Source organism: Zalophus californianus, chromosome 1 (genome assembly GCF_009762305.2).
Source record: "Zalophus californianus isolate mZalCal1 chromosome 1, mZalCal1.pri.v2, whole genome shotgun sequence".
Lineage (NCBI taxonomy): Eukaryota > Metazoa > Chordata > Mammalia > Carnivora > Otariidae > Zalophus > Zalophus californianus.
In genome coordinates, this window is record NC_045595.1 from 149054948 (window position 1) to 149082857 (window position 27910).

General features: G+C 38.8%; 1 protein-coding gene across 3 annotated transcripts in view; it reads right to left on the reverse strand.

The window, feature by feature from the left end:
* SEC22A (SEC22 homolog A, vesicle trafficking protein) overlaps nt 1-16940 on the reverse strand; it is a 72965-nt gene extending 56025 nt beyond the window's left edge. Inside the window, exons 1-2 of one of the 3 annotated variants that reach the window (XM_027586705.2) lie at nt 16849-16940; nt 9014-9214 (exon numbers count right to left, since the gene is read on the reverse strand). In XM_027586705.2, the coding sequence (XP_027442506.1) occupies nt 9014-9195 (182 nt within the window). In that variant the 5' untranslated portion in view covers nt 9196-9214; nt 16849-16940. Of the gene's footprint in view, nt 1-9013; nt 9215-16007; nt 16546-16653; nt 16827-16848 lie in introns of those variants that run through there. The other 2 variants (XM_027586706.2, XM_027586707.2) reach the window with 2 other exon arrangements.
* Nucleotides 16941-27910: the final 10970 nt, after the last annotated feature.

Consider the following 27910-nt stretch of genomic DNA (forward strand, 5'->3'; position numbering starts at 1 on the left):
AGGGCCACAACCACCACTAAGAAGCAGAGCAGGGTCAAACTTAGTTCTAACTCCGAAGCCCACATTCTTTCCCAACACAACACCCAACTTCCCTATGTTATAGATAAACCAATTATGTGCTAATCCATCAACTTTTCCCCCACACTTTTTCAAGTCACAAATCAATCTCTATTTTTTCTTGTAAGAATTAATGAAACTTGAGAATTTGGGAACTTAAATCAGGATATTCAAGAAGCCCTACCAACTTCTCTACTTCTTGTGCAACTCTACTCCTCCCTCTTTGCATTTTAGCCACACTAGTGTTATTTCAGATCCAAAAGATACCAACCTACTCCCAGTCCTCCAACTCCCAATCTGACAAATAAATTGTCTTCCTCACTTGCAATGCTCCAACCCAACCCTATCTCCACCACGCTCCAATTCTGACCTGGCTTATCCTATTCATCCTTCTTGGACTTGAAGTTCCTCCCAGAGCACACCATCTAAATTGATCCCACCCCCGGCACCTGCGTGGCTCAGTCCACTGAGCATCAGACTTATGATTTTGGCTCAGGTCATGATCTCATGGGTTGTAGAATCGAGCCCCACATCGGGCTCCATGATCAGTGGGGAGTCTGCTTGAGATTCAATCCCTCTCCCTCTGCCCCTCCCCCCACTTGCTCACACACTCTCTCTCTAAAATAAATAAATTTTAAAAGAAATAAAAATTGATCCCACCCCTATTGTTGTTATATCATAGGAGCTGTTATTTTTCTTCATGTGATTAACCCAATTTGTAATTATATATTTACATGTTTATTTGTTGTAATGTCTTTCACTAATATCTACACTCCATAGAAGCAGAGATAATTTCTATAGGGCTCACCACTGTATTCTTACCAACTAGAATAGTTGGTGTCTAGTATACAATAAGTGCTCAATAAATTAGTGAATAAATGAGTACAAGGATGACATCATTCATTCACTTATACACAAATTTGTTGAGTATATTGTGTACATGTAATTGTACAGCCTCGCAGTATCCACACAAAGTATCTACATAAAGAAGCAGCTCAATAAATACTTGACTAAATTTAACAGAACAGAATACAACTTTACCTCCTCTTCCAGAAGGCTTTAGGGTTCAGGTCCGTGAGTTTTCAACATCCCCCTACTTTATTCTTTTTTTTTTTTTTTTAAGATTTTATTTATTTGAGAGAGAGAGAGAGAGAAAATGAGAGATAGAAAGCACGAGAGGGAAGAGGGTCAGAGGGAGAAGCAGATTCCCCGCCGAGCAGGAAGCCTGATGCGGGACTCGATCCCGGGACTCCAGGATCACGACCTGAGCCGAAGGCAGTCGCTTTACCAACTGAACCACCCAGGCGCCCCAACATCCCCCTACTTTAAAGATAGAGATGTTCTCAGATACCATGTAGAATTACTCACCTACACATGGTTATACGTATATGTTAGATATGTCTACTGTCCTTTTATCATGGACATTACTAATCCTCACACATCTCTTCTCCACCTTGAGCACAATTTTTAAATTGCCATTGTTTTCTTCCTACTTCTACTCCTTTTTACTTCGCCTCTACTTCTTGGCTTTGGTACAGATTGGGTCTTGTCTTTATGGCTACTGTCTTTCTTCTGGCGAAAGAATTTATCCAACTGCATTACATCTTTGGTTCCTCCCCCAGCAGACACACCATGAACTTCTCCAGGGCCTTCCAGGACGAAGTATGTCTTCAACAGATAAGACTGACAGAAGTTCAAACTCCAGATAAGGGGTATTTACCCCTTTCAATCACTTCATTAAAAAGCTAATTCTATCATGTATCCAAGCAAGCCATACCTCAAGTGATTTCTAAGATCCAATAAAATAAGTGGTTTTTAAACATTAAGCATTTGCTGGTATGTGATTTTATTTATGAACTGTCAAAGAAATTTTACACATCACCAATTAAACAGTGACATTATTAGGACAATTGTGGCCTGCTGTACCAAACTAAGTAATTAGTGAAAGCAGTGATCTTCCCCAGAGCAAATAATAAGCACCCAGCATATGTCTCGCATTCTACTCTATAGGCTCTAGTTTCAAAAACAAAATCTCTGCCTGCTGGGCACCTGCAATACAGTGCTGGGAATGCACTTAAAACAATATACAAAACAAGAAACAACACTGCATTTTTGTAGCATGCTAAATGACAACGTATATAGCAAACTATTTATAAACCAAGACAGTAATAATTAACATTTGCATTGCCTATAATGGTACATTCTACAATTGAGCCATTACACATAGAAAAATCTGTCTATCCTCTGTAGCCTCATTTGCCCAGTTAGCTTTCATGGGTGAAGAAAAGTTCTCCAGTAGGACAGGCCTTCTATAATCTGTTAAAATTGCTAAAAGAAAAATATTATTTTTAAAAAATTATATATATATATTTTTTTTTTTTTTTTTAAAGTAATCTCTACATCCAACATGGGGGTCGAACTCACAGCCCTGAGATCAAGTTGCATGCTCCAACTGAGCCAGCCAGGTGCCCCAAGAAAAATATTTTTTTGAAACAGAACTTCTACACTGAATTCTATTCTCCAAAATAAAGCATTTAAACTTTTAAATTTAAAAATAAACTTGACAGGGATGTCTGGGTGGTTTGGTCAGTTAAGTGTCTGCCTTCAGCTCATGATCTCAGGGTCCTGGGATGAAGCCCCAAGTCGGGCTCCCTGCTCAGCAGAAGTCTGCTTCACCCTTTCCCTCTGCTCCCCACCCACCAGCTTGTACTCTGTGCTCTCTCGCATGCTCTCTCAAATAAATAAGTAAAACCTTTAAGAAATAAATAAACCTGACATTATGAAAGTGAGTTTATCCTGTGGATTTTATTATCACCAAATATGTCTAATAGAAAATAAAGCGAAGACAAGACTTTGCCATCACTGGGACAGTAGTGAGGCAAGAACCAGAAAGAGAACACTAAGTGTCCACCATGCACAGCATTCTCCCAGGAACTTCATATTTTCTCACTTATTCCTCTCTTATGTGGCCAACTTTCAATTATCCTCCACGGGTGAAAAGCTAAATTATGAATACATTATCCCATGGATAAAAGATCCATTTTGTCACTAATTTTAACCTCACTATATAAGAAAATATTTATTAATATGCACCAGGTGAGGGGCGCCTGGGTGGCTCAGATGGTTGGGCGTCTGCCTTCGGCTCGGGTCATGGTCCCAGGGTCCTGGGATCGGGTCCCACACTGGGCTCCCTGCTCCTTGGGAGCCTGCTTCTCCCTCTGCCTCTCTCTCTCTCTCTGTCTCTCATGAATAAATAAATTTAAAAAAATCTAATATGCACCAGGTGATAGCAACTTACAACAGTAAGCATAAGGAGAATCAGAGAATCTTAAGTGCGCAAAGGTGATTATACCATCGAGCCTTGGATAAAACACAGAGCAGAGCAAGCAACCTTTGCCAATGACATCCTTCATTTCCTTTTCTGCAGTTAATCTATATCCTGATTCACCCTTTCCCACTAACCCTAACACCTCACACCACAGAGAACAAAGATCTTGACTTTCTTAGATAATCAATCATAGATAATCCCTCATTTAACTCTATGTGGTATCCCCAAACTTTAGTGCATCCAGAACTCATTTTTCCACAGTAAGAGTAATGAGGTTCCTAAACGAGTTCATAAGAGCCTATTTAACATATGTGGTGCTGAAAAGCTATAGATTTTACAATAAGCAGTAGAAAAGTAATATGATGCTATAATGAGACAAAACAGTAAAGCAGGATACATAGGTTATCTTCTTCCCCCAAGTGGTTTGGTAGCTAGTGGAGGGTTGCATGTCCCTGCCATGCCCCCTCTCCACCAAACAACTACTCTCCAACAAGACAATGCTGTCTCCTCACCCATACTCTAGTCCTCATTATTTCTCAACCAAAAAAAAGAGAGGGGGATAACTTTCACTTAATTCTCTTCCCTGGTTAAATTTTTCTCTCCATTAAAAGTAAAAAGAATTAGGAGCATTACACACACACCCTGTAAAGAGAGAGGTTAAAGGTAAAGGGAGGCAACTCTTTCTTTTACCAGAGAATAATGTGAATGCTGAAGCCAAAAGACTATGGTACAGATATACCACTTATTACCTTTGTGACTATGAACAAGTTTCTTTACATCCCTAAGTCTTAGTTTCCTCATCTGTAAAAAAAGAAAAAGGGGGGGGCAGTAGTACCATAATGGCTATCTGCCCAACATCCCATTTCTCTTTGCCTTTGGGGAATTATCTCCAGCCCTACCACCTATTTTATATGACTTCACCCACAGGGTAGACATGTGATCCAGGATCCAACTAAGAGCACCTCAGCCCTCTGACTACAATGCTATTCTAGAAATGTACCATGACACAGCAAGGCTAATTAATTAAGTCCTTTCCTTGAAACATGGAGGAAAAGGGATACTCAGCTGAAATGAAGTATGCCTGCAGCTGCCCGTACAGTGTTTTCCATACACGGAGAATACCTATCTGCAAAAGGTGATAAAGTGGAGAAATTAGAGAAAGAGTCCTGATAACAACATCTGAGTCCCTGGCTCCAGCCAATTCAGAAGCCCTACTATCCTTCACAATACGCTTTTTTTTGCTTAAGCTAGTGTGAGTTGTGTTTCTGCCCTCAACAATGGGAAAAAGCTCTATATATTAACTATTCACAGAACTGTTGCAAAACTGAATAAGAAAAGTGCCTGGCAACTGCAAGTAGTTCATAACTGGGTCATTGGTGAAGTTGTTATTCCTGTAATCAGAAAACAGCACCAAAGGGTGAAAGAAAAGCACTGCCAGAAACTAAAAACAAAAGGCAGGTAAGCCTAAAATAGCATTCCTGGCTGGAGGTAGCAGTTTGTGGACTAATATGGAGAAAGTAAGGACTCAGGTAAAGAGAGAACCTGTAAGGCTCACAGATATTACCAGACTTCAGAAGAATTCACCGTAGAAGAACTAAGAAATTTTATTTCTTGCACTAAAATTCACAATAGAGTATGACTGACCTCCCAAAGCAGTTTGTATTTTCATAAGATCAGTATCTCAATGTTTAAAGAGCTCTCAAAATGTACCACTATGATTTTCAAACCCGCAAAACCAATCTCAAAATTTAAGATCTCATAGGACACAACTTAATTTCATATGGTTCATAATTATTGCTTTAGTCATCGTTGTTTCCTAAGTTCTGACATAGGTTTATACATTAAACATTTATGACAATTTTAGGAAAGTATCCTTCAACTTATGAAACAGATAAATTCCTTAAAGTTTTACCCAGAAAGAACTGTACCATCACTATGTACAGCTGACCCTTGAACAATGCTGGGGTTAGGGATGCCAATATCCTGCACAAATATCAGCATAATTTTTGACCCCTAAAAACTTGACTCCTAATAGCCTACTGTTGACTCAAAGCCTTACCAATAACACAGTCAACACATATTTTGCATATTACATACTGTATTCATACAATAAGTAAGCTAAAGAGAATAGTGTTATTTAAAAAATCATAAGGAAGAGAAAATACATTTATAGTACTATGCTGTATTTACTGAAAAGAATTATAAATGGACCCATAAGGTTCAAACCCATGTTGTTCAAGGATTCAACTGTAATATGAGAAGAAATCACAAAACTAGATTATGCATCCCCCAACCACCCATTAATCAACAAGCCAAACTGAAGTATTTTGGAGAAAATGAAGACTTAACTCCAAAGCACTCTGAACACTGCCATACCCCCAAAACAACCATCCCTCATTTAGCAGTTAGTATCGTATGTGCAAGGCATTGTGCCAGCCTAAGCGCCACAGAAAGGGCTCCATTAGCTAAACTCAAGTATTTAGTCACTACAATCTGATAAAGTTCATTTTCCCAACACACGGTGGGGGGGGGGGGGGGAATGAAAGGAATTTTCTTAATTTTATTTTTCCTAATTTTTAAAATATTTTTTTAAAGATTTATTTGAGAAAGAGAGTGAGAGTGTGTGCACGGAGTAGGAGGAAGGGCAGAGGGAGAGAATCTCAAGCAGACTCCCTGCTGAGCAGAGAGCCTGATGTGGGGCTCAATCCCACAATCCATGAGATCATGACCTGAGCTGAAACCAAGAGTTGGATGCTTAACCAACTGAGCCACCCAGGCACCCCGGAATTTTAATTTTAAAAATGTTATTCTAATTTTTTTCTCAAACGCTATGGTCTTCCTCTACCTATTCAACTAGAATCCACTGTGAGGTACCATCTGATTTAGCATATAACTACATACTTAAGCTACTTTATTTTGGTTCTCAGTGGTATTCTGCAAAGAGCACCTGAATTTTTACAGAAATTTGAAATGCACAGTGTTAAGAGATGAAGAATCACTTATAAGCCAGAACAGATCAAGTATCTCAGTAAGTTCTCTAACTACAGAGGAAGGATACAAAAATTTAAAAATAAATTTAAAATAAGAAAAATATAAATGATAAAACACTAAAACAAGTTCTACAGGCAATCTGTGTAAGGAGTGAGATTATGAGAGAAATGAAATAGTAGTAGCAAAAAAGAAGGTGATTCAAAAGAAGTAGGCTCTAGGGAAGGCTTTGACAAGGCAGACAGGCAGCCTGGTGCCAGTTCTGGCCTGTGCTACGATGCCACAACAGCAGATCTGTGAGTTTTATCTCACAAGCTCATGGGCAATTAGAAAAAGAGGTGTCACAAGAGAACTTTAAATAATTCAGGTAGGGGCGCCTGGGTGGTTCAGTTGGTTAAGCACCTGCCTTCGGCTCAGGTCATGGTCCCAGGCTCCTGGGATCGAGCCCCACATCCGGCTCCCTGCTCCACGGGAAGCCTGCTTCTCCCTCCCCCACTCCCCCTGTGCTTGTGTTCCCTCTCTCGCTGTCTCGCTCTGTCAAATAAATAAATAACTCAGGTAACATATAAACTCCCAGTTTCAGAGTGACTTTATAATTCAGTCTAAATGTATTGTCCTACAGCATGAAAAACTCAATGAACTAGGAAACAATCAACAAGTCCTCTAATCAATGATAGAAAACATATAAAGTCCAGGTTCTTGTCAGGAACTAGAACTAAAACTTCTCTGTTGTTCAATCCTTTTTTAAAAACTTAATTACAAAAATAACATGCATAGAGGCTTTTCTCTGAGTGGTTCCAAAGGCCATGTAATCTATTTATTCCTTTAGACATTTCTAAATTGTATTCTTAGATCAGGCCAGATTAGACCACTGCTGATCCATCTCACTCCTAAACTGTCTCATAAAATTGCGTTTTTGTATCATGACATTTACTTACACTAAGGAATATTAAGAAAAATCATAAAAAGCTCATTGTTATGGCTGCTGGAAGAATGCTATCCAAATGCTGTCCCTCTTTATGTACATCAGGTCTCAAGAACATGAAGAGCAATGTTTTTATCCAATGGACACTGAATCCTGTAAATGATTCACTATCCTCCTTTGTTTTGGCCACGAGGAAGCTCAGAGCATTATTTCCAGCCCTTTTCCAACAAATGAATGGACTATGTAGTTTGCATCTCCAGAAGGAAATGTTACCTCAGTTTATTATTCTCCTATCTTTATCTCTACTTTCACGTGATTCTCTTTCCTGTGCTCTTGAATTATTTTTTTTTTGTAAACTGCCTCACATCCTTTGTGGAATAAGACGGGGTACAAAGAAATAATAATCTAGAATTCAAAACAATTAGACAGAATTGGAGGGGTGTTAAAAATTTACCACATGATACTCTTAAGAGAGTAAGAGAGAGGAAGAAAAATATTTGCAAAAAATTTTTCTTTCAAGTCCAGGATATCTGTCAGAATTAATATATGTTCAAACAATCTTCTATAATGTTGACGTAGGTCTACAGTACTATATGGTATCAACTGTAACTCAGAATAATGACCAAGGGTACTAAAAGAGCCTATTAAATAGAATATTAAAATGTTGCAAGTTTTTCTCCATAAAACAGAAATAGGCTAGACAAAATTTTAGATATATTTTAACCATCATCACCACCACATTTTCCAGTTAAACCTTTAAAAACCCAGTTTAAGATAAAAGCTCATTATCTTACCATTACCCAGTTAATCTAAGTAATTATGGACATTCTCTAAGGTTCTATTCTGGCCTCTCAGAAACTCAGTGGGCATTTCTACCCTCACAGTTTCAACTTCTATGTGAATGATTCCAAAATCTCTATCCCATCTCAATTGGGCTGCCTAGTCACAATCTCAAGTAAAATATTCAAAACAGTGCTTAGTTATCTTTCTCTTCTTCCTCACCCCTATAAGCAACCCTTCCCAAAGAGCTCATTCTGTCCAATTCCAAGGCTTCAAAGCCATCTTTGGTATTCCATCTCTTCATCTCTGGCATTCCATCTTATCAGGCTTAACCATTTCTTCCTTTGAAGTGTCTTTGTGACTGGCATTTTCTTTTTCATTTGCACTTATATCTTACTAGGTCAGGCCCTAATTATAAGTTAATCCCTCTCAGACTTTCTATTTCACCACCTCAGCAATGTTTTTTAGCAAGTCGCTTCCCTCAAACCTGCAGTAACAGCTTCCTATAACCTATTACATCAAAGTGACATCCCTCAGTCTGAACTCGCAGGGAAATCCAGGATCTGGCCCCACACTAATTATCTCACATTTCCCGTAACTATCCCTAAATCACCATTTACTACACCAGGTCAAACAGGTGAATACACCCTCAAGGCCAAGTCATTCTTTACTTATTCTGCTTCTCCTCTCTATACCTGGAATGCCCTCTTCTCTGTTTTAGCCAAATCTTACTATTCTTCAGGACATGGCTCATGCGTCATCTCAATAACAAAGCTCTCGCCTACATGATGACTACTGTTTAGTTCAGAACCACATGATTCTTGACTTGAACACTTTCCTAAACTAACCAATCACTACTTTTGACAGCAACCACTTAAATTTCATGCAAATGGCAACTAGGCAAATGATTCTAATGGAGCAAACTGAAGTCTTACTTAATGTTATAATGTCCAGTTTTCAGTGTACATCTATCAGGAAGCTGAGCAAGTTTCTTCGAGAGCATTTTAAAATACTTCCTGCACTCCTGCACGCCTGTGCCTTGTTCATAGTCAGTAGAAGCAGAAAGTGGCAGCCCATCTCTGACACGAATGACTGATGCAGATAAAATCATAGACATTTCAACCAGCAGAGGATACCTAAAACAAAATGAACAATTTGGGTTAGATAAAAAATGAAAGCCAAACCTGATAAACAGTGCAAAAATGTTCAACTCACTAATAATCAAAGATTCACTAATTAAAACAATGACATACTACACTTTCCTTAACAAATTAGCTTTTAAAAAATAATAACTGTTGGGACACCTGGGTGGCTCAGTCGGTTGAGTTACCTGCTCCTGATTTCAGCTTAGGTCATGATCTCAGGATCCTGAGATCCAGCACCACATCAGCCTCTGCAATCAGGGTGGAGTTTGCTTGTCCCTCTCCCTCCCCCTCTGCCTCTCCTCCAGTGCATGCGCTCGCTCTCTAAATATTTTTTAAAAAAATGATACTTGCTTCTTTTTGGCATTCTTATAAGTATTTGCAGAAGTAAATATTGGAATAAACACCATTCTCAAAATAATTTGGCGATATTCAAAAGAGTGTAAAAATACTGATGCCCTTTGACCACAAGAGCAATATAAATATATAACCATATCCTAAGGGAGGTAATCAGATTCAAACAAAATTTTAAACAGATTATGCTAAGTGAAATAAGTCAAGCAGAGAAAAGTCAATTATCATATGGTTTCACTTATTTGTGGAACATAAGGAATAGCAGGGAGGACATTAGGAGAAGGAAGGGAAAAATGAAGGGGGGAAATCGGAGGGAGAGATGAACCATGAGAGACTATGGACTCAGAAACACACTGAGGGTTTTGGGGGGGGGGGATGGGTTAGCCTGGTGATGGGTATTAAGGAGGGCATGTACTGCATGGAGCACTGGGTGTTATATGAAAACAATGAACCGTGGATCACTACATCAAAAACCAATGATGTATTGTATGGTGAGTAACATAATAAAATAAAGTTTAAAAAAATTTTAAACAGAAAGGCATTCTTTCACAGAAATAACCAAAAACAATCTAAACATCCAACAATAGGGGAATGGTTAAATAAATTATAGTACACCCCTATGATGGAATATAATGAAGAACAGTTATGTTTATGAAAAAGAGTTCAATAATGTAGTAAAATGCTTACATATAAATCAGAAAAAAAGGATAAAAACTGCAAATGTTGCTTTCTATAAAGACAAAGAGAAGAAGGGAGAGATAAATGGAGAAACAGATATCAGAAGGAAACATGCTAAAATTATAATGCTTATCTCCAGAAAATAGTATCATGGGTGATTGTTATTTTATAATTTCCTAAATGTTCATAATATTCCAGAGTGGGCATATATTACTTTTATAATCAGAAATAAAATTTTATTGGGGTGCCTGTGTAGCTCAGTCAGTTGAGCGTCCAACTCTTGATTTCAGCTCAGGTCATGATCTCAAGGTCTTGAAACTGAGCCCCCTGTCAGGCTCCCCACTCAGCAGGAAGTCTGCTTGGGATTCTCTCTCTCTCCCTCTGCCCCTCACCCTACTGATGCACACTCTCTGTGTCTCTAAAATAAATATATCTTTAAACAACAAAAAAAAATTTATTTATAGTAAGTCTTAAAGCTAAAGGAATACTGGTTTTAATATTGCTCTCAATGTCTTTACCAGAAAATAAACCATAATGGCTTCTTTTATTATATTCTGATCAAGCTTCACAAAAGTAGATAAAAGCACTTCACAGGCTGGGTCTGAAAGAAATCAGGTAAACAGAAACTTTGCTAAAAACTATACAATGTTGCTCAAATTTTAGCTTGTAGAAAAACCATTGGAAGTTTGGTTAGAAATGCAGATTTCTGAACCTCCCCCTGCCCCCAAATTCTGATCCACTGACTACGAGGTAGAGCTTGAGAATCTTCCATTTTTAATGGAAGGTAATTACTATGCTCAGTGTCTACGGATCATACTTTGAAAAACACTAAATTAAAACATGTTCACAGTCTGAAATTAAGTGATAACTCTTTCTTGCCAGGCCTTCTGAGAATAATGCCACTAAATACTGCTTCACTAGCAGTAGGGTAAATGGTGAAAACTGAAAATTTTGAAAACAATTTCATAGGATTTTTTCAAGATATTGTATCCCAGAGACTAAATCTTCACCTGTCCTGTTCAGACAGCTCAATATTATCTCATTCCAAAAATGAAAAACTGAGTTTGTTATGTAAATGCCAAAGAAAACCAACTGGTACTGACTTTGGAAATTAGTACTATAGTTACTCGTTTTCACTGCTGTGTAAAGTTGCAATGTGTCTATCCATGATGGTAACTGACATGAAAAATTAACCCAAATGACAAAGTTAATGCATTAAATTTACTCTCCCTTTTCCTCTTTTCGTGAGAAAATGAAAGGAATAGCTAGGTATTAATGTATCATTACCATTTTTCTCCTTCATTCATTTAAAAGGAAAAAAACCCAACAGGAATTAAATTAGCCTTTATCATAATGGGATCTTCTAACAGAAGTCCAAAATAACATATTCAAATCATTTTTTTTTCCTATTCAATCAGTTTCCTTTCCAAAAGCAGTAGCAAGAGAAAGCTGGGATTCCTCAAGGGATAATACCTAAACTACAAACCCATTTTAAAAATTTACTATGTTTCATTAATTATTAAACCATAATTATGAGATTTAGCCTAAGTATAAGAAAGTAGGAAAATGTCTTACTTCGTACCCTTAGGCATTTATTATTTAAATATAAAATTTTTTCTTCCTCAAGTTTACTGCAACACAATGATTACTCTGGGAATTAACATGGGGGCAGGGTTGTGACTTAATAGTTTCCAAACACCCACGTCCTTAGTATTTAAAAGTATACTGCATTCTTTTTTTTCCTTGCTATAGCTTTTTTATTATTATGTTATGTTAATCACCATACATTATATCATTAGTTTTTGATGTAGTGTTCCATGATTCATTATCTGTGTATAACACCCAGTGCTCCAGTCAATACGTGCCCTCTTTAATACCCATCACCAGGCTAACCCATCCCACCACCCCCTTCCCCTCTAGAACCCTCAGTTTGATTCTCAGAGTCCATAGTCTCTCATGGTTCATCTCCCCCTCCGGTTTCCCCCTCTTCATTTTTCCCTTCCTACTATCTTCTTTTTTTTAACATATAATGTATTATTTGTTTCAGAGGTACAGAGTAGACTGCATTCTTTTATGCCTGATCTTTCTAGGATCACAACAGAAATATTAGGAGTAATCTTTATTACAGAGTGCCAATTTTCATGTAATCTTCAGTTACTCTTTTCCTTTTTATGAATTAAAAACAGAAAGGATATGATTCATATTTCCTAAAACATATACTAAGAAACAAATACCAATCTGTAAGTTCCATTCATTTAACAAACATTTATTGAGTAGGTACTATATGCCAGGGACTATGGGAGACATTAGGAATACACAGTTCCTACCCTCAAGGACATCAATCCAGAATTAAAGAAATTCAGATGAAAAGAGCAAACATAAGTTGTGTCACCCACCACTTAACTAACTGGAAAACTAGAGTTAGACAAACCTGCATTTCAGATATTCCTAACACATTTAGGCTTGTAACCAAACCCACAACATAGCATTGATAGTCCCTGTCAAGATTCGTAAGAGGTTGTCAGAAAATCGCTTCTATCAGTAGATAAAATTCCTCTGAGGAGAAAAAGCTAAATTTCTTCCTCCCAGAGTCATTGGACCTAATACCCAAACCAGTGAGCTAGCAAAAGAAACTGTCATGACTGCCCAATGAACAATGTCAGGCTTGACTAATTTGGACTTCAATCACTTTAGGATAAGCAATCTCTCTTCTATCAACTACTACCTCTCCCCTCTTTTGTTTCTACTTTGGATTCTTAATGCAGTTCCTTAAAAAAACAACAAAAAAAAAACCACTCCAATCTCATCTGGACCTTGCTAGTAGAAAAAGGTATCTGTCCACATAAAGGCTGAGCTAGGGTTAGAATACCCTTAGAGTCTAAGCACGGTGGTGGTTGGGAAAACCAAGGAAAAACTGATGGGAAAATTTTTTGGGGGGGGCGGGGAATGGGAAAAAAAAATTTCTGAGGAAATCAAGAGGTTACCATGTGCATGGGAAGATTCAGGAGCAACAGTAGTTTTATCAGGGCCACAGATACATTTTTAGGCCATGATCCATTTTTCCTCACCTTTGACACTGGAAACAACATATGTCTCCAGACAGCAGAAAACTCACAGGGAATCTGAGTACTGACCTGTATATCCTTTCCTCAACAGCAACTGCTAAAGGAAAAATCCCAAATTAGAATCTGGGTAAGTCTGGGAAAACATTTATGTAGACACTGAGGAAAATGAACTCCCACTATGCCAATGGTCAGCAACTGTTTAGTCCCAGGATGACAGGATGCTGACCTCTTCTTCAGAATCTTGTGAGGTAATGACTGTGGGCCACCAGGAAAGCACTTTCTCAAAAAGTAATTAACAAAACCCAACATATAAGTGTATTTTATATCTACTTTCCAGCAAGATGTTTTCATAAAAGATAAAAACATTTCATATCGGGTTAACCACTCATATCTTATTTTAGTTATTTCCCAAACTTAAATCATCCAAGTACCATTTTCAGAATTATTTTTTTTTAAGATTTTATTTATTTGAGAGAGAAAGAAAACAAGCGAGGGGAGGGAGAGAGGGAAAGAGAGAATCTCAAGCAGACTCCACACTGAGCTTAGAGCCTGATGCAGGGCTCCATCTCACGACCCTGAGATCATGACCTGAGCCTACATCAAGTCAGCTGCGTAATCCGACTGAGCCACCCAGACACCCCCATTTTCAGAAGTCATACCACATCTACACCTTACCTGTACTATTATTTACCTAATGTAGGTCTTTCAACTGACTTATTTTTTTGCCCTATCCTTTTTTTTTTTAAAGATTTTATTTATTTATTTGAGAGAGAGAGCATGAGAGAGAGCATGAGAGGGAAGAGGGTCAGAGGGAGAAGCAGACTCCCTGCTGAGCAGGGAGCCCGATGCGGGACTCGATCCCGGGACTCCAGGATCATGACCTGAGCCGAAGGCAGTTGCTTAACCAACTGAGCCACCCAGGCGCCCTTTTTGCCCTATCCTTAGCAATAATATCTGTGAAATCGGTTTTGAGATGTTAGAGGTTTTTCTCCTAGAGATTTTTTTGTTGTTGTTTCATCCAAATATGTGTGTGTTAAATTTTCTGGAAAATGATTTTTTAAAATGTTCATCTACTTATCAAATTATGTTGCATGTGAAACACTACCTCGGTACATATTTTATTGAAAATGCTAGCTGAGATCTGTGGGAATTGGGAGTGGGGGTTACTGGGAGAGAAAGCTATATTAATTGTGATGCGTAGGGTGGGAGCAAGATTGAGAGAAAAGGGAAGGACTTTGCACAACCATAGGTTAACAGAAAGACACTTGAAAAACATCTTGAAGAGGAAAAGGGGAAAGGGTATCAAAGACAATCAGAATTTATTTTGCAGCTTTGCCTATGCCCCTCACCTTACCAATAGCCTTCAATACTCCTATTACAGGTGCTTGTACTACACAGTAGTATGTGTAAGACCTCAGGCTCCAGAGTAGATTATACCCACAACTAGGAACAGGGCCCCCAATACATGCACAAATGTGTCAATCCCCAACAGTTATGCAGCACCTCACAGTTTACAAACAGAGAGGTAGGTATAACCTCCATTTTATAGATGAGGAAACTGAAGGTCCCATTCTCAATGTCCCATTGCAAATATATAGCAGAACTGGTGCTTAAACCTAAATTTCTTGTATCTCCACATTGCTGTGCTACATTGGTCTCCTAAAACCCACAAGGGGCAAGAACCTGGTGATACAGAAGCTATCTAGCTACTAATTTTGAAATAATAAAAGACCACCTTACATTTTCTTTAAGAGGAAGTATAACAGTTAACAGGATGGACTCTGGAACATATGCCTGGGTTCAAAAACTGGCTCCACCACTGTCTGTGAACTTGAGCACCTGTAAAATGTGGTCACTAATATTTTTTTTTTAAGATTTTTTTAAATTTATTTATTCATGAGAGACAGAGCGAGAGAGAGAGGCAGAGGGAGAAGCAGGCTCCCAAGGAGCAGGGAGCCCGATGCGGGACTCGATCCCAGAACCCTGGGATCATGACCTGAGCTGAAGGCAGATGCTTAACCATCTGAGCCACCCAGGTGCCCCTGTGGTCACTAATATTATGTATCTCATAAGATTGTTTTAAAAATACTAACAGTATCTACCTGATAGGGATACATAAAGAATCTGAAACATCACCTTGAAGAAGAAAAATACAATATTGTTTATTATTATATTAACTGACTGCCCTCTATTGACCAGGCACTTTATACACTACTTCATTTAAGCCTTCCGATAACCTGTGAGAAAGATATTATCAGTTCTATTTTACCTTTGAGGAAATTCAAGCTCAGAAAAGTAATTTATTCAATTCCTACATTCGTAAGTGACAGATTTAAATGCAGGCCTAACTCTAACCACCCAATGAGACTGCCTCACAACATTTCCAAGCTTCCTACTCAAGTATATGGATACTTTGATAAGACCTGCGCTTCTTTCAAACATCAATATAAAATATATTTTTCAAAATCAGTTCATACACCAAAAAAAAAAAATCACTAAACTGATATCATGGTTCTCAACATAGAAAATGCCCAGATGTCCCATTAATTTAGGTCATGGTCACATATCAGATTCAAATACTGAACTACCTTCAATAATGGAAAGTATAGGTACTATTGTCAAGTACTGCCTAACTCCTTATAATCTCAGCACGTGAGCAAATTCAGAATTTAGAAAAGTAGTTGTTCCACCTGTTAGCTGGGATCACAACATCTCCCGTCTGGTGGCTGACTGACACTCTAGCCCTGTCCTTTGCCTTGGCTGTATACGCATAGGAGGGACTGGTTCTCAAGCTCTCCAACCGCCCCAGTGGATGATCCAGGAAACTAAGGCGGAGAAAAGTCCAAAGCTGTTTTCGCTGGCAGAGAGATTCAAGTCAGCTGGAGCTCGGCCTCCTATTCCGGAGCCCTCTTCCACCTGTCGAGCCAATTGCTCAGGTCTCCTTTAAGCCACATCGCTTCCAAAGTGCCATTAACAGGGCCTTAAATGGTTTCTGTTGGCGAACGCGGACAAATCTCTGGGCTCAATGCCCATTAAATCCCCACAGAACGCGAAGTAAGCCACTGGTTCAAATCCCACCCTGCCTTTAAAAAAATAGTAAATGCCACGTCAAGCTCTCTAGGCCATCTAAGTAGCCTAGGTGGATTACCGTGTCTCTAACAACTGGGCTCCAGGGAATGCCCCCCACTGCTGGCAGCCCACAGCGACTGTCCCTCCCCCGGAACCCCCTGCTTGGCCTGCCCCATACCCAAGAGAGGTCAGCCGAGGGGCAACCGCCGCTCGCGCGGACCCACAGCCTCCTTCAAGTCGAAGGGGACGAAGCCCCCGCAATCCCACCTCTCCAGAGCTCCGCGGCTCCAACCACCGGGCTCCCGCCCCCACGGCACGCGCTGGGTTCCTGTCCAGGGGGAGGTCTGTAGTCCCGAAGGTGAGGGCCGTGGCGGCTAGCAAGGAGAGCGAGGGGAACGCCTGCGAGGGGTTCCAGCGACCCTAAGAAGGGAGGAACGAGAACTCCGAGAGGTCAGGTCATACCTGCCGAGCCGGGACCCGCCGCTCCGAGTGACGCGACCCGCGATGCATTGTGGGGCCAGGGAGTGGCCTTTCTGCGGGGCAGCCCCGCGTTCAACGTGGCTGGCGCCCGACGGGATCAAGCTCCGCCCCCGTTTCTTCGGCTCACCCGGGCCAATCAGGTTCTGTGGGAAGGACACACTGACCCGCCCCCATCCTGGAAAGATTGGCAGCTTTTCACGCACCTGCGCCAAGAGGTTGCAAAGTCCTCTGGTGACGCTGACAGCTAATGCTGTCTCTCACAAATAAAGCTAATCTCTCCTGCCTACCGCTTGTGTCTGGAGAAGTTTGTCTCTCACACGGCCCTACAGCAAACACTTACCCAAGCAGCAGGGGGGGAAAAGCCCGCTCTGAGTGAGCAAGAAAAGGACTTGCCCCATCTATCACCACACAAGAGGAAGCACCTAACCTTGGCAGAGGAATGGCAGATGCAGACCCTGCAGCTCCTTCCAACCTTTGCATGGGTCGTGCATTGCTAAATAAGCACTATAACTGTGTACCACGTGCAAAGCACGGTGTTAGGCATTGGGTTACAGGAACAAACATAACCACTGGATGGAATCTAAAGTGCAATAGGAGCAAGAAACGTTAAAGCATAAATCATTACATAATTATAAATTGTCATCAGTACTATGAAGGAAAATTAGTAGGTATGATGATGGATTAATTCTGGACTATCAGGGAAGATGTCTTTGAAGAAGTGCCTTTTAAGTTCCAGGCATATGAAAAAGCCTAAAAGAACGTTTCAAGCCAAGAGAACATTAAGTGTTAGGTTGTTGGGGGCGTGAAAGAACTTGGTATGTTCTAGGAACTGAAAGGAAGTCAGTGTGGTTGAAATGTAGGGAACGAGCTTGGGCAGAGATGAGATAGAAGCCAGACCATGCAGGTTCTTATTTGCCACATAATAGATTTTAGATTGTATTTTGGAGTGTATCCTAAGGTTAATGGGCAGCTAATAGAGAATGTTAAATAGGATCTGATTTACATATTTAAAAGCTCACTCAGGCTATTTGTGGGAAATAGTTTAGAAGAGGGTAGGAAGGGTTGCTGAAAGGCCAGGTTGGAGGCAGTTATATTAGTCAAGGCCAGAGAGGATGGTGGCTTGAACTAGGGTAATGGCAGCAGAGACAGTGAGAGTTGGATAATTTCAGGACATGTGTAAATGAGAGGTGGAGTCCAAGGGACTTAATAATGGATTGGTTTTCTGGGAAGAGAAAGAAAAGAGGAGCATTAAGAATGACTCCTTAAGGCGGGGGCAGCAGCGCGGCGGGCGGGGGCCGAGACCCAGACTGCCGAGCAGCAGGCACCCGGGAGGCCCAGAGCGGGGCGAGTGCCATGAGCCGCAAATGCGACGTGGTCGTGGTGGGGCGCGGCATCTCAGGCATGGCAGCGGCCAAGCTTCTGCATGACTCTGGCCTGAATGTGGTTGTTCTGGAAGCCCGGGACCGGGTGGGAGGCAGGACTTACACCATCAGGAACCAAAAGGTTAAATAGGTGGACCTTGGAAAATCTTATGTTGGGCCAATTCAGAATCGTATTTTAAGATTAGCCAAGGAGCTAGGACTGGAGACCTACAAAGTGAATGAGGTAGAGCGTCTCATTCACCACGTAAAGGTGGAAATGAGCAGTACAGAGACATACTCCTCGCTGGTAGAAATCATCCCTTTAGAAGACAGAAGTAACTAGCAGCAGCCAATTTGGATTTACATTAACAATGTTGACACCCTTATATTATTTGTGAGTGATAATATCAAGAAGGACAAAAAGCAGAAGGTACATTATGAGTCATTTAATAAAACAGGAAATAAACATCTATCTAATTTGTTAAAAAAAAAAAGAATGACTCCTTAAGTAACTAGATGGATTAAGAAGCCATTTACTGATTCAGGGAATGTAAAAAGAGGAGAAAATGGTTTTGGATATGAGTTTGAGATGCTTACAAACGGAGGGGTCAAACAGATTTGAATGTGTAAGTCTGGAGTTCAGAAGAAATGTCTGGACTAATTACATAAATGTGGTGGTTATTGAAGTGGGTTAACCCAGCAATTCTACTCCTAGGTATATATGCAATAGAAATGTATCCATGTGTTCACCAAAATACATATATAAGAATGTTAAGAGGATGGATAAGTTTAGAATAGTCACATAGTAAAATGGTATACGGGAAAGAGAATGAACAATTTACCAGTACACACAAAACATGGATGAATTTCACAGTCATAAAATTGAGTGAAATAAGCCAGACACAAAAATCGTATATTATATGATTTTACTTTTATAATATTAAAAATAGACAAAAATAATATATGGTAATAGAAGATGGGATATTCCTTATCCTTAAGCAGTATTAGTGTTTAAAAAGGGCCACTAGGGGGCTCCTGGAGTTCTAATAACTGTTCTTGATCTGGGTGTTGATTACACCAGTGTGTTCAATTAATGACAATTCATCAAGCTGTACACTTAAGATTTATGCAATTTTCCAGTATGTATTTTATTATTCAGTAGAAAGTTTACATTTTAAAAATGTTATGGGTGATCCAGCCATGAATAAGTTACTGGTACCAGACTAACCTTCCTATAACAAACAATAGAAAACTGGACCAAATCTACGAAAGAAGTGTTTTCAAACATTGGACAATAGGCATACTGGAAAAAAAAGGAAAACAAATAAGATGAGCCCAAAGGTTTCCCCAGATTTCTTTCTAGAGGTATTTACCTAAGCACAGGCTAGAAAAAAGCCAAACAGATTATATTACTCCTCCTAACTGAGGAGAGAGAAATTGGAATTAGGAAACATTGAGGCAAATGAAATTTGCAGGGCAGAATACCAGAGAAAGAGCCCCAGAAATATGCATAAGGGTCTCCATGAATCTTTGGTGTAGGTTTAAGGATAGATTTCATGAGCCTAGTTAAAGAACAACTACTGAGGGAACTGTAAGCTGAACAACTACTAGAGCTTGAATAAAGTTTGGAAACATTCAAGTTCTGACCAATTGGAATGATGACACCTTATTAAACACCTGGGGCATTTGGTAGGGAGACCTCATAAAGGCCACACTTTAGAAATAAGGCTAGGGGCGCCTGGGTGGCTCAGTCATTAAGCATCTGCCTTCGGCTCAGGTCATGATCCCAGGGTCCTGGGATCGAGCCCCGCATTGGACTCCCTGCTCTGCGGGAAGCCTGCTTCTCCCTCTCCCACTCTCCCTGCTTGTGTTCCCTCTCTTGTTGTGTCTCTCTCTGTCAAATAAATAAAATCTTTAAAAAAAGAAAGAAAGAAAGAAAGAAAGAAAGAAAAGAAAGAAAGAAAGAAAGAAAGAAAGAAAGAAAGCAAGCTAAACTAACCCAAGAGTAAAGCCTATTCTCTCCAATAAAGCTTATCTGCAAGTAATTAACTGTTTGCTTGAATGAAACTTAACAATCTTTAAATAAAGACGAAATCCAGATGCCAAACCAGTAATACCCACCATGTCCATTATCCAATTAAAAAAAAAAGTTACTGAGTATGTGAAGAAGTAGGAAAACGTGAACCATGAACAGGAGAAAAATCAGTCAATAGAAGCAGACCCAGAAATGGTGAAGATGATGAAATTAACAGATAGGAACTTTATTTTTTTTAAGATTTATTTATTTATTTATTTTACAGAGAGAGAGAGAGAGAGAGAGAGAGAGAGAGAGAGAGTGAGAGCATGTGGCAGGGAGGGGCAGAGAGACAGGGAGAGAGAGAGAGAGCCCCAAGCTGATTCCCCACCTAATGTGGAACCCCACATGGAGCTCCATGCAGGGCTTGACATGGGGCTCAACCCATGACCCTGAGATTACAACCTGAGCAGAAATCAAGAGTCAGACATTCAATCAACTGAGCCATCCAGGTGCCCCAGCAGATAGGAACTTTAAGGCAGCTATAATAAATGTGGTCAAGAATTTAAAGACAAACATAAACGTAATTAAAGAAACTGTAAAAAGAATCAGATAAAACTTCTAGAGTAGTAAAATATAATATCCCAAATGAAAATTTCACTGGATGGGTTTAAATACACATTAGACATTGCAGAGGAAAAGATCTGTGTATGAGGAAACAGTATGAAAAAATGAACTATGGGGCACCTGGCTGGCTCAGTTGGTTAAGCATCTGACTTCGGCTTAGTTCATGACCTCAGGGTCCTGGTATCAAGCCCTGCTTAGGGCTCCCCACTCAGTGGGGAGTCTGCTTGCCCTTCTCCCTCTGCCCCTCCCCCTGCTCCTGCACGCTCACTCTCTCTCTCATATAAATAAAATCTTAAAAAAAAAGAACAAACTACACCAAAGTACAGGGAGCAGTAAAGTTAAAAATAAAATGAACAGAGACTTGGTAACTGGTATGACAATAGTTATCTAACATATGTGTAACCAAGAGATCCAGAAAGACAGGAGAGGAGATTTAAAAAATATGAAGAAATAATAGCCAAAAGTTTTCTAAGTTTAATAAAAAACATAAAAACATAGGTCCAAGAAAGAAAACCAACCCCAAAAACGATAAACACAAAGAAGTCCTTACTGAGGCACACTACATTCAAACTGCTAAAAATATTAGAAATGGTCAGAGAAAAAGCCACATAGTATACAGGGAACAAAGAAAAGAATTACTACTGACTTAACATCAGAAAGAATGTAAGCCAGAATATAATAGAATACAATCTTTAAAGTCCTAAAAGAAAAAGCTCTGTCAATCTAGAACTTTATATCCAGCAAAAACTCTTGCCAAAAACGAAGGTGAAATAAAGGCATTTTCAGACAAACAAAAGATGAGAAAATTTGTTACTAGCATATCTGAATTATAATAAATGCTAAGGAAAGTTCTTCAGACTAAACAAAAATTATTCTAGATGGAAATATGAATTCACACAAAAGAAACAAAAACTGTCAGAAATGGCGAATAAGAAAGTTAATATAAAGATTTTTTCTTTTACAATTTTCTCTAAAATATAACCATTTACATCAAAAACAGTAACAATGTTTTGTGAAGTTTAAAACAAATGAAGAAAATACACATTAACAATATAAAGAAAGGGTGATAAACTTATAACTAGAGATAAACTGTTACAAGATTCTTATGCCATACTTGAAGTGGTATAATTTGAAGGTAGAATGTGATAAGTTAAAGATATGTATTGTAAGACAAATGACTAAAAGGAAAAAAAGAGGTATTTAAAATCTAATTAGCCAATAGAAGAATTAACATCAGAATGCTATAAAATACTCAATCCTTTTTTCTTGCTAAGAAAAAAGGAAAAAGGAACAGGTAGGAAAAAATAAAAACCAAATAGCCTGTATGAATGATTTACACAAAACACATATTGATAATTACATTAAACGAAAATGGTCTAAATTCTGCTTTAAAAGACAAATTGTCTTACTGGATTTGAAGAATTACTCAAGACCCAACTACATGCTATCTATAAGAAATTAACTTTAAATATAATGACATAGATCAGTTAAAAGTGAAAAGATGAAAAAAGAAAAACCCAATCACTAATCCAAAAAATAAAAGGTGAAGTAGTTGTATTAATATCAAAGTGAACTTCAGAACAAGGAATATTATCAAGGCTAAAGAGAGATATTTCATAATGACAAAAGAGCTATTTCATCAAAACAGGCATACATCTTAACAGAAATGTATCTAATAACAGAGTCTCAAACTACACAAAGCAAAAATAGATAGAACTGAAAGGAGAAATAGACAAATCCACAATTATAGTTGGAGTTTTCAACTTCTCTTAGGAAGTGATAGAACAAGTAGACAAAAGTCCGTAAGGTAATAGAAGACATGAACTAGCAACCAACTTGACACAACTGACATTTATAGAACATTCCACCAAACAACAGCAGAATACACATTCTTTCCTAGAGCACATGCAATACTCACCAAGACAGACCATATGTTGGGCCATAAAAATAATTACAAAAAAAAAACCCCATTATGTAAAGCAAAAGAAACCAGACACTAAAAAGTACATTCTGGGGGCGCCTGGGTGGCTCAGTCAATAAGCGTCTGCCTTCGGCTCAGGTCATGATCCCAGGATCCTGGGATCGAGCCCCGCATCGGGTTCCTTGCTCAGTGGGAAGCCTGCTTCTCCCTCTCCCACTCCCCCTACTTGTGTTCCCTCTCTAGCTATCTCTCTCTCTCTCTGTGTCAAATAAATAAAATCTTTAAAAAAAGTACATTCTGTATTTTCCCATTTAAATGAAGTTCTAAAGAAATACAACTAATCTGTGGTGAAAAGAAAAATCATAAAACGGTTGCCTCTAGTGGTTGAGTTGACTAGAAAGGGGCATGAGGGAATTTTCTGGGGTCGGTGATAATGTTCTGTATCTTGATAGGGGTTTGGGTTGCACAGGTGTATGCATTTTTCAGAACTCATTAAATGGTACACGTGAGATTTTTACATTTCATTATATGTAAATTTACCTCAAAAGTGACAAATAGCGTATAAATATTGAAGTCTAATTAGCAATTCTGAAACTGCTTTCTGTATTTTCTGGCTTAAGCAAATGAGCAACTACATCGAGGAAAATGGAAGCCAGTTTCTCCTGACAGGGAAGGTAGTTAAAAATAAAGGAGTTATCTAAAAATAAGGGAGTTACTTGAAAATAAGGAAGTTACCTAAAAATAACAAACATAATGCCATTTCCACTGAAAGGAACCAGAGATTTTGGGGGGAAAGTTGATCTCAGGCCTGGGACACAGAAAGAATAATATGAGGACCATCTTGTGTCAGAAAGCAAAGAAGTACCAGAGAGTGACAGAACATAGGAGCCAGCTTGAAGGAATGCCCATGGATTCAGTGTGGGACAATATGAACATCAAATCAGTGATTGTAATGTTTTATACATTTATACTTTTACTTACACTGGAATAAAAGTAATGAGTTAAACAAATAATCCATAGTCCATACACATAAATTTAAATAATAAGTAAGTAAATAAATTAAAAAGTAAGGTGGGAAAGCTTTTCCTTATAGTAGAATGCCAAGTAGAAATACAAAAGGAAGGATGGAATTAAAAAACCATTAATAGATGCCAATACCAACATCAGTAGTCAAAAATTTAATGAGGAACAGGATATTTATCTATTCTCAAAACATCTTCCCAGATTGCCTCTTAAACAAAGGAAACACCAGGAACTTTACAGTGAAGAAGCCTGGCAGACAATGGTAACGACAATGCTAATGCGATAAGCTAAAAGTCAATAAAAATCTACCCAAAGGCTCTGGGAGGATCACAAAGGGATGACGAACTGAGCTGGAGAGAAAAAAAAAAATTGTACAAAAGGAGGTGATGTTTGAGGAGACTTAAGGAAGAAGAAGTTTATCAGGCAAACTGTGGTGGGGCATGGAGAAGGGAATCTATATTTATAAAGACATGGACGTGTGGAACAGCATTAACGATTCAGGGAACTGCAAGTGGTCTCCCAGTGCTAAAGCGTGGATGGAAATGAAGTGAAAAGAAAGGCCAGACTCCAAAGAGCTAATATGCCAAACTACCAAGTTTGACTTTTATCATGCAGGCAATAGGAAAGCAGGGAAGGATTTTAGATAGAGGAATAGTAAATACACATATTCTTAAAAAAAAAAAAAAAGAAAAGAGAAAGAAACCTTAGTGTTTTTAAAATAGATGTATTCTATTTTGGCTCAGGGGTTAAGTGTGGCTCAGTCGGTTAAGCATCTTCCTTTGGCTCAGGTCATGATCCCAGGGTCCTGGGATGGAGCCCCACATCGGGCTCCCTGCTCAGTGGGGTGCCTGCGTCTCCTTCTCCCTCTGCCATTCCCTCCAACCCTGCTTGTGCTCTCTGGCTCTCTCTATCTCTCTGTCAAATAAGTAAAAAAAAAATCTTTTAAAAATAAAATAAACTTGTTCTCTAATTATAAAAAAGTTCAACAATAAAATAGCTGTAAGAAAATAAAGATGGATTTGGTTTTGGGATAAAGAAGCATTTCTATGCACAAAAGTAATGAGGAAACCACAAAGAGAAAGATTATAGACCACATTAAAATATAAAGTGTACATGAAAATAAATAAATGAGAAGTCAGACAACAAACTGAGTGACATATACACCACATATGACAAAGAATGTTGACGTATCAGTAAGAGAATTAGGAACATGCCCACTGCAAACAGGCAAGGGCACTTAAAAGATAATTCACAAAGAACTATCAGTGGCCAACAAACATTTAAATGGTAATTAAATCCTACTTTTCTAGTAGGAGCTGTATGTCAGAGTAAGCAAGTAGTCCCAGTCGATGAGAGAAAGCTCTACTTAATAGAATAATGAAAGTAGATATAACAGAAGGGATGATGGAATTATAAAATCATTTTCAACTCAAACGAAAATACTAATTTAGGCAGAAATTAACTTGATGGTAAAGTCAGTAGGTGAATGATGGATGGACAGAAGACGTTCTTCTGATGCCAACGTACACCACACAGATTACTGTTCAGTTGCAAAGGGGAAAACCCACCTGTACAATGAAAACGAAAGGTTGCTACCACTCTACTCCAGGGGGCAATCTGAACATCCCCAAGTGACTCTAAGATGTTACGGCTCAGTCCCCTGATGTGATGCAGTAAGTACACATAACCTGTGATAGATTCTTTCCAAAAAAAACAAAAATGTTTAGCTTGAATCTATTATATCTTTAGAGCTACTCGCCAATTACAAAAAAAAAACCACATAAAATGTTTATTTTCCAGACATATATAAAGTAAAAAAGGAAAAGTCATCACTTCACCTTTTTAAAATAATCTTCCTCTTACTATTTTAGTGGGTATCTTCCACATGAACTTTTTTTAAAAATGAGATCATATTCTACATATTGTTCTGCAACTTGTCTTTATGACAATATTTCATGGACAATCCTTCTTCGTACCCCATCTGTCAATATCTGTGGATTTGCTTCATTTCTTTTCACAGTGGAAGATGGTAATATGGATGTGCAGTAAATTATTGAATCATTTTCTATTAATGGATGATCAGGTTCCCTTTTCATGCCATTACAAATATTGCTGTCACAAACACCATTATCTTTACATCTTTGTACAGTGTGTGTATTTAAGTAGGACAGATCCTTTGAAATAGAATTTCCTGGTCCAAGGGCATGCAGGTTTAAAATTTTTAGAGCTATTACCAAATTGCTCTCAAAAATCCTCTACTGTCTTATACCATCACCAATGTGTGCATTTCCCCACACCCTCAACCAAAGCTGGATTTGTAACATCAGACTGTTTGATTTGTTTCCAATTTGAATAGTGGGGGAAAAAAGGTCACCTCATTGTTAAGCTTGCAATGTTGATATGATTAGTGAGGATGGCAATTTGTTTTATATGTTCCTTGGACAAATGTGTTTCACCTTTTATAAACTGCCCATTCATCTGTCTCTTTGCCAAAACAATGTATGAGTAACTATTAATTTGACGAAACCCTAGATGTAAAGTAGTTTCTTCAAATATCACAAACTCTGTTAACCAAAGATAAAATGTTTTCCATTTTTGGAAAATGGAAAGATTAGTAGACCACATTAGTAGAAATGTTTTTAATGTTTGTTTTTAATGTTTGTCCATTTGGATCCAAAAGTCCAAAAATCTTTTTGATGTTCTCCCTTTTAAAAAATATACTCTCATGCTCTACTTTCCAGATAGTTATATTATCATAATCTTCCAGGTGGAGAACCAGAGCCCAAAAGTGTTGTACTTATTTAGAGTCACAAAGTGATTCGGTGGCAGACATGCATCCCAAATCCATCATTCCATCTTATTTTTCAATTATGTGCCCCACACTTTCCTTCTCCAATTCAGTCCCCACCAGTCTCATTTACTGGAATAAAGAGCCAGTTAGTATTCATAGGTTTTATTCAACACATAAATATGTGAGTTCATGAAAGAATGAAATGATCACACATAAGCTATAAATTATTTCTTGTTCCTGTTTACAAATAATGTTTTAATTACTGTATACTTCTTGGCTATAGGAAAAATGACTTAGAAATAATTTTCCCTCCAACCAAAATTCCGTAAGATATATGTTTTAGTATGGTGGTGCTCGCACAGAGAAACCTCAATGTGACATTGCTGCTGTGGTTTAAGAAAAAAAAAAAATTAGGTAAGCTGCAAGGAAAGGACTTTAAACTCTTATTACAGGAGAGGGTTTTAGGTGGGGGAAGTTCTCCAGATCCAAAATACAGTTTCCTTAACTGCCATAAATATATCCGTCATTTCTTCACCGCCCCCATACAGCAATGACCTTGTAGGATAGATGGAGTGAAGAGAAAAGCCTGTATCAGAAATGAGGAGTTGACTGTGTGGCATAACAATACCTCCTTTTTAACCATTTCCTGGGGACTAGGAAATGTTGCTATTAACACTGATAAAAACGATTTAAAATAACTATTACCATTTGTTTATTATGTGCTAATTACTTTGCACTCATCTTGTTTAGTTTTTCTAGCAACTCTGTGCCTTAACTATTACAATTATTATTATGTTATAGGACTAAGCCTCAGAATACTTGGCCATGTTCCCACAGTTAGTGAATATGAGAGCCAGTATTCCCATCCAGGCCTGGTGACTCACATGCTGGTTCTTTTCACTGTGAAGCTTTGCTGCCACTTGCAGCTGGTGGTTCTGTAGGGTGCTGGCCGCCTGGCTGTTTTACGCTTGCCCTCTCAGGACACTCCGCATGTCACAGGGATCCAGCCGTGTCTGGGTTCTCCTCTCAACTGTGCAAGTTCATGAAGCCAACATTGTGGGTCGGTTCATACGGAGTGAAGTACTGGGCCATGAGCATCGTGAGCGAGAAGATCTAGCCGGACACTAGGAGAATATGAATAAGGACAAAATCTACAGGTCTGTGGAGGGGGGAGGAGAGGAAAAGCAGGGAGGCCACCAAGACTGGAGACAGGGACACAAGAGCAAGACAAGACAAGAGGAGATGTCCAGTCCATGCCAAAGATCATAGCGGTCTATTGAGAGCCACATAATGATGTGGTCAGAGTT